Consider the following 7,500-nt stretch of genomic DNA (forward strand, 5'->3'; position numbering starts at 1 on the left):
GAGGGAGAGTTAGAGGGAGAGAGAGCGAGAGGGAGAGAGAGTGAGAGGGAGAGAGAGTGAGAGGGAGAAAGAGCGAGAGGGAAAGAGAGGGAGAGAGAGCGAGAGGGAGAGAGAGCGAGAGGGAGAGAGAGAGAGAGAGAGGGAAAGAGAGCGAGAGGGAGAAAGAGCGAGAGGGAAAGAGAGCGAGAGGGAGAGAGAGGGAGAGAGAGCGAGAGTGAGAGTGAGAGAGCGAGAGGGAGAGAGAGCGAGAGGGAGAGAGAGTGAGAGGGAGAAAGAGGGAGAGAGAATGAGAGAGAGGGAGAGAGCGAGAGAGAGTTAGAGGGAGAGAGAGCGAGAGGGAGAGAGAGTGAGAGGGAGAGAGAGTGAGAGGGAGAGAGAGCGAGAGGGAGAGAGAGCGAGAACGACAAAGAGAGAAGTTGCGGATGAGAGAGAGTAGGGGGGAGGAGTCAGAGTGTGGGGGCTGTGAAACATTGTCTATTTCAAACGGGACATGGGTTAATTAAGTGCTGGGACATACAAGAGTGTCTTGAGGGACACGTATACTGTGTTAGGGAGAGATGGGAACATGTGTTGTAGGGATGGGGCAATATTTCTGCAGGGAGGTTTGAGTTGGTTGAAGGGAACAGCGATTGACAACAATGACAATGATGTGTGGTTCTCATGTGATATGTCACCTGACAATGTGAGTTGTCCTATGCTGGTGACACCACTCTGTCCCTCTCTCCCTCCAGAAACAGCACCGTGCTCAACTCCAAGGTGGTGTCTGTGACCATCAAGCCCACCCCAGGATCCCTCTCTACTCCGGTGGAGGTCCAGTTCTCACACCTTTACAACGTGATTGACCTTTCACATCTGACCCTCTGACCTGTGCAGTGACCTCAGTAGTAATTGACCCCTGAGTAGGAAGGGCCTTGACAAATCATGTGGCTTATCCCATAAAAACACAAAGTACTGATATTTGAGAGCATTTTTTTAATTTTTATACCATGCCTTTATCACTGAAAAGCACTTTTAGCACTTAGAAAAGCACTAGACAAATCAATTTCATCATCCCCTCAAATGGCGGTGTTTGAGAACATATGTAATCAGAGCAGCCCCTCAGCACCCCTACTAACCGCGTCTATGCATATGTCAACCATGTGACCGTTTCTCTCTCGGTCTGATCAGGGCACCACAAACCAAACCTGCATCTCCTGGGACGAGAGTGACAGGTAAGGCCTTTGTCAATTTCCTTCTTTGGTGATTCACTCATGTGCCTGCTGGGTTGCCCCTTGACGCTGCCAGACTGCATTGTGGAGCCTGGGGGTGGAACTGCCTGAATCAACTGAATAATAGGACCTGTATGATCCCACCTGGCTCTGAAAACAGAAATAGAATTACTAGAATGGACAGCCCCATTCAAGTCAATTTACCATGATGGGTGGACTAGCGGCCAGGATGTAAAGTAAGAAGTGTACCCATATCCAGGAACTAAAGTAATAATATTTCTTTGGTGGACCCGCTTGGCTACCTGGCTCTGAAACATCTGCTGGTGTGGACCTTCACAGTGAGGGATAGAACTTTGGGAGACGGCTTCATATCACATCATCTCCCACTGTGACTGTGTGTGCCGTGGCTGTTCCCACTCCACTGTTTTTCTTCTTGACGTAGTGCCCATGACACACACTGATCCTGTAGAAAGGTGCTGAGTTTGTCAGACAGTTCCGGAGCTCCTCTCTGTGGGTGATGGGAGATGGGACGGGGCTAACACTAACCCCCACGCTGCTAACACCGCACCGACAGTGATGCAGGATGTCGAAAATTAAAAGTGTCGCTCACAGCTTTCTCTCCTGGGCCCCCACGCACACACGAACCAAGGCATCAACACAGAGGGATGAATGGAGGGTGCTTTGGGATCAACTGAGACAGACAAAGAGAGAGGAAGAGGGTATACATATGTGTAGAGAGAGAGAGAGAGAGAGAGAGAGAGAGAGAGAGAGAGAGAGAGAGAGAGAGAGAGAGAGAGAGAGAGAGAGAGAGAGAGAGAGAGAGAGAGAGAGAGAGAGAGGAGAGAGAGAGAGAGAGGGAGAGAGAGAGAGAGAGAGAGGAGAGAGAGAGAGAGGAGAGGTGAGAGAGGAGAGAGAGAGAGAGAGAGAGAGAGAGAGAGAGTGTAGCTGTGTGCAAGTGAGAGAAAGAGCAAGAGAGAGGAGAAAGCACAATGTGCCCATGGGCCTTATTGCAATGCAGGTTGGACATTTGCATTTAGATAAGTGCGTATACTTATGTTACTGAGATGAGGCATAGAACAGAGCGATCTTTTGCCTTAAAAAAAAGTTGAACCAGGTAAATATAGACCAAGAGAGAGAAAGAACGACCGAACAATGAGGGAAGAGGAGAGAGACAGGGTTGAGAGAAAGCAAGAGGGATGAGAGAGGATATAGGAAGATGGATAGAGGCAGAGCGAGAGAGAGGCAGAACAAAACTAAATCTAATCTAGCTTCACCCACCATGTTTGGGAGTGTGGGGAGAGAAGGGGGAGGCGAGGGAGGGGGAGGGGAGTGACATGTTCTAAGCAAAATGTAAATCCATCTTGGACAGCAGCTATGATTAATTAGTTAATTTTGGGGGGAGAAATTGAAATGTGAGGTGTCCTTGTCATGGTGGTATCTTGTTGATAAGGGCTGTGAGAGAGAGAGGCAAGCGGGTGTGAGACAGGTGGTCTTCTCTCCTAGGGCTCTCACTTCGGTCTGGGGCGGGGGATCAATAACAACAGCAGTGTTTCATCATTATTTATTGTAATGAATCTTGCCCTGGAGGCAGCTCTGCAGAGAGGTCACTAGCTGGCACAGCCACAAAGTTATAAAACCTGATATCAAACCTAACCCTAAACTTAACTCTAACCTTAACCACACTGCTAACCCTAATGCCTACACTAACCTTATATTAAGACCCACCCCCCCCAAAAAAAATAATATATATAAATGTTTTTTTACGATACAGACTATTTTGACTTTGCAGCTGGCCCATCTAGTGTAAATCGCTCAGTTCTGCTCCAGGGCAAGATTAATAATAATAAACATCAACCTGCTCCTGACCTGGCCCAGTTACCCTCCCTACCTTATCTCTCCTCGCCCACCTCCAGTTCTTTAGAAACCCACAATCTGATTTGTTCACTTTACAGTTTGTTTCTTGAATTTTGCTTCCCCTGTTCTTTAATCTGTCTGTTGGTTTTAGTTAATACATCATTTATTATGATTTCCATCGCTGGGTGATATAGCACCAGACTAAACCATTTCTGAAATAATGTCAAATATTCGTCTGGGCTTGATTGAGCTTGTCTTGCTTAATGGAACCAATAGAAACATTGGAAAAGTTGCCAACCCTGCCCATCTGGCTCTGCAGGTAGACTAGAGCAAACGCTAATAGTATTTGAACCCAGGGATGTCTGGGATGTTGTGGCTGTCAGGCAGGCCCTGCTGTCCCATTCATTCATGTGGTCCTGGCCTGTTGTTGGCAGGGACCGTTCACACATGCAGTGCTGCTGGACCGCCACCCAAATTATCCCATTAGACCGCGGTGAGGCCTGTGTGTGTGTGTGTGTGTGTGTGTGTGTGTGTGTGTGTGTGTGTGTGTGTGTGTGTGTGTGTGTGTGTGTGTGTGTGTGTGTGTGTGTGTGTGTGTGTGTGTGTGTGTGTGTGTGTGTGTGTGTGTGTGTGTGTGTTGCTGTGACTTGCTGTGTGGTTGGGAAAGTGGCCTAATCGTGTCATCCACAGAGACTCTGCGCTGAGTTATAATATTGGATTTCTGTTAGGGTGATGTGCTAATGTTAGCACTGAGCCTACTCCTGGGGCTACAAGACTGTACTACTCTCTCTCTCTCTCTCTCTCTCTCTCTCTCTCTCTCTCTCTCTTTCTCTCTCTCTCTCTCTCTCTCTCTCTCTCTCTCTCGCTCTGTCTCTCTCTCTCTCTCTCTCTCTCTCTCTCTCTCTCTCTCTCTCTCTCTCTCTCTGCTCGTGATGGTTTTCACCCCTCAGCACTCTCCAACCAGATGCACCATGGGTAACCCTATCAAGGGCTGCTGTCAGGTGGCCCTGGGGCACTGTCGGTAGCCCTGTTAGAGGCCGTGGTGTGTTGTGATGAGATGTCTTTGGCCCTGAGGTTCAAATAGTATTGGGTTGCTTTCAAATACTTAATCTGCTCTTGATTGAGCCTGCTTAGTTCAATGGAACCATTGGAATAATCAACACAGTGCAAACCCTGCCCAACAGGCTCTCCAGACTGAAGCAAATGAATGCTTCAAAGTATTGGAAAGAACACAACTACAATTTGAACCCGTGTCTGCTGAGGCACAGTCCCAGGCTGTCACTGTTTTGTTGATTTGTTGGTTGGTTAAAACCCTGGGGGCTTAGGTGTGTTCCTGGTGCCACTAGCCCCAGAGACCTGCAGGAGACCATGTTCCCCCGTCTTGATGAGTCCCTTTGGGGACCACTCTGTTTGGGAAGAGGATGTAAGGGCTCACTTGAGATGGATGGAGTGTGACATCATCAATGTACCATCCAGCATCACTGTGCCATGGGAGAAAGAAACAACACACAACTCCCATGAACACATGAGGAACCAATAACCATCGGGTCATTCTCTGTGCACCTGCAGTCAGACCGATATGAAGAGAGGAGTAAAACTGAGCTATGCACAATACAAGAACTTGAAAAGTCTTCTTTATTCTTAAAACCAACTGGTTTTGGCGTGTTGTCTTTGTCAGGGTTTTAGAACAGCTGTGTGGTAACTTAGCCACTTGTGGAAGGTCTGATGTTGTAAACAACAATGAAATAGTTGTGGTCTGATATTTCAGCACCATGCATAGTGGGAAAATATGGTTTCTGATATTTGGAGTTCAGCACCACATGGCAGTGGACAGCATATTGGCAAAGCAACGTCACTGGCCACTGAGAATACCCCATTAAATGAGGGAAGAGGCCTACAAGCAAGATGTCTAGAGTGGAAGGCTCCCCATGAACTCCACGCTAAGCTGTTAGGCAATGTTGTTTTTGAATGTTAAAACTTTAGAATTGTTAGTAATGCTTTATAGTAAAAGTGGGTAAAAGTTTTGTCAATCCCATTAACAGTGAGTGACAAAGTGGTGTGGATTTAGCCTGGTCCATTTAGGGTAATTAAGACTTAGAAAAACATGGTATCTGTTCAGTCAACACTCAGAATTCATGTTTTGATTAATACGCTCAACTAAAGAATGGTTAACAATATAACAGAAAAATAAACTACATATGTATTTAAAGGGCTTTCTTATTGAGTTAAAATTGCAGTTATTGTTGATGTATGGTCCAGTACGCTACAACAAAGGCCTAGACCAGGCCATCAAAAACCTATTTACACCTACATTGAGGTTAGGATGGCATTACAGTCACATGAAGTCCTGTAAAATGGGTTCACACAATAAAAAATGATTTCCAGACGATTAATTGTATATTAAGTACACAAAGATGATCTATTTAGCATTTAAATTGTTCCACCAATAACGCAATCTAAATCTAGGGATAAATAATGAGATACAATAATATCTTAGATTATTATTATTATTTTATTATTATTATTGTTGTTGTTATAACCCCCTTGCTATTGTTTGTTTTTGGGTCATTTGTGAATTCCAACTCTATATTGCAATAACCTGGCCAAGCAGAAACCTGAGCAGCACGGCGTCTGGCTCACAGATAACCTTTCATCCCCATTTTCACTGCGTTTTCTGCGCTCTTGCTCGATACCCGCGGTGATGCAAAAGGGGATTTGGAATTAAATAGCTGGTGTCTGTAACGTGGTGGGGGATTTGACTAGCTTTCCCCGTCTTTATTCACCGCAGCGCTCTCTCTCTCTTTCCCGCAGCTCATCGCTGCTTGGATCGTGGTCTGCCAGGGGCTGCAGAGCCGTGCCTGTCGACTCATTCAGAACCAAATGCGTGTGTGACAGACTCTCTACCTTCGCCATTTTAGCCCGGCTAAATCCTGACATGGTAAGTCCGACAACTTCCTTCATTCTTTTATGTTAGGGTATCCGAATCGAGGTGCTTGTGTATGTATCTCACGGGTTTAGTGGAAAAGGGCGTCATTGCCATTCGGTATCAACGGAGCCCTCGCGCGCGCCCGCCCTCTCTCTCTCCTCTCTTGCTTGAGACATGCAGATGCCATTCAGCAAGGGCTCTGTGTATTCTCAAATAAAGAATTTGGGCATCTTTCAAGTCGTCCCACCGAGCAGAAGAGGGAGATTTGTGTCGACATGACACATTTTAGTCGAGGTACATTCAGTTTATATATTACAACTGCAAAATGACCGTTTTGACTATTGATGTGCATACATTACATGCTGAATGAGAAATTGTTAGGCTATGTGAATAATTATTTGGGGGTTTTAGATAAGCTATTATTATAATCATGTTAAGAGTCCTTACATATTTCATGTGAACACTGTCCAATGTAACATAGTAACATAATATTCCAGCATTTTGACAAATTAAATACTATTTCCCTGCACATGTCTCCATTGGAATGCTGCTATGCTCCATGCATGCTGCCTAAATATCCTCCAATGATACATTTACATAAAATGGGGCTAAAATAACAGAACAAATCACAGATAATCAGTATTTGATTCCAACTGGGGAAAAATAGGTGTGTAAATATGACAATATCTTTACTAAACCCTGCAGAATTCCAGTGATGGCTCAAACCGCTCAAACGTGGCCCAGTTTCTGAGGGGAGATGAAAAGGCCAGTACTGTTTTTGTGAGGAAGTGTTCATTCTGAGCGATTAGTTATTATTAGACTGGAAACTGCCTCTGAAGCAGTTGTTCACTAGTTGCCCTGGTAACAGTATGGAGGGAACCAAGGGCTCTTAAAGCTGTAGAAGACCCTATACTAATACACCACCACAGCCTTTGTGCTGTGTGGCCTAGATAGAGGGAAGGGAAGAACGGATGGATGGATGAAGAGAGGGATGGAATACCATTCATTTACCCAAAATGTTCAGACAGATGAGACATTTACCCGTTTTAGATATGCATGTGGTTTTTATATGGTGGTTCCCAAATGCTACATCAAAAGGAGGGGATGTGGATGAGAAAATGTGCACCTGCAAGCAATGGACAAGCTTGATTTGATGGGTCTTAGGAAAGCAAATAAGCACGCCAGTCTTTTGCCCTGAGAATCTGCAGCTGTGCATTTGATGTTCTGTATCTCTCTCTTCTCCCTCTATCACACTCCCTCTGTCTTCCCCTCGTCCATCCTAGAGCTAAGATTATTCAGCCAGGGGGGATGATCTTGGAAGTGTGTGTTTGTGTGTGTGTGTGTGTGTGTGTGTGTGTGTGTGTGTGTGTGTGTGTGTGTGTGTGTGTGTGTGTGTGTGTGTGTGTGTGTGTGTGTGTGTGTGTGTGTGTGTGTTTGTGCACCTCTGCAAGATGTTTACACATCATCACTTGCTATACACACACACACACACACACACACACACACACACAC

General features: G+C 45.7%; 1 protein-coding gene across 12 annotated transcripts in view; it reads left to right on the forward strand.

The window, feature by feature from the left end:
- The window catches only part of LOC129837664 (adhesion G protein-coupled receptor B1-like), a 147,070-nt gene that overhangs the window by 119,545 nt on the left and 20,025 nt on the right, over positions 1-7,500 (forward strand). For all 12 annotated transcript variants that reach the window (XM_055904004.1, XM_055904001.1, XM_055904003.1 and 9 more), the window contains 3 exons: positions 732-834; positions 1,168-1,211; positions 5,874-6,000. In XM_055904004.1, coding sequence (XP_055759979.1) covers positions 732-834; positions 1,168-1,211; positions 5,874-6,000 — 274 coding nt within the window. The remainder of the gene's footprint in view (positions 1-731; positions 835-1,167; positions 1,212-5,873; positions 6,001-7,500) is intronic.

This window comes from Salvelinus fontinalis, chromosome 38 (assembly GCF_029448725.1).
Source record: "Salvelinus fontinalis isolate EN_2023a chromosome 38, ASM2944872v1, whole genome shotgun sequence".
NCBI classification, from domain to species: Eukaryota; Metazoa; Chordata; class Actinopteri; order Salmoniformes; family Salmonidae; genus Salvelinus; species Salvelinus fontinalis.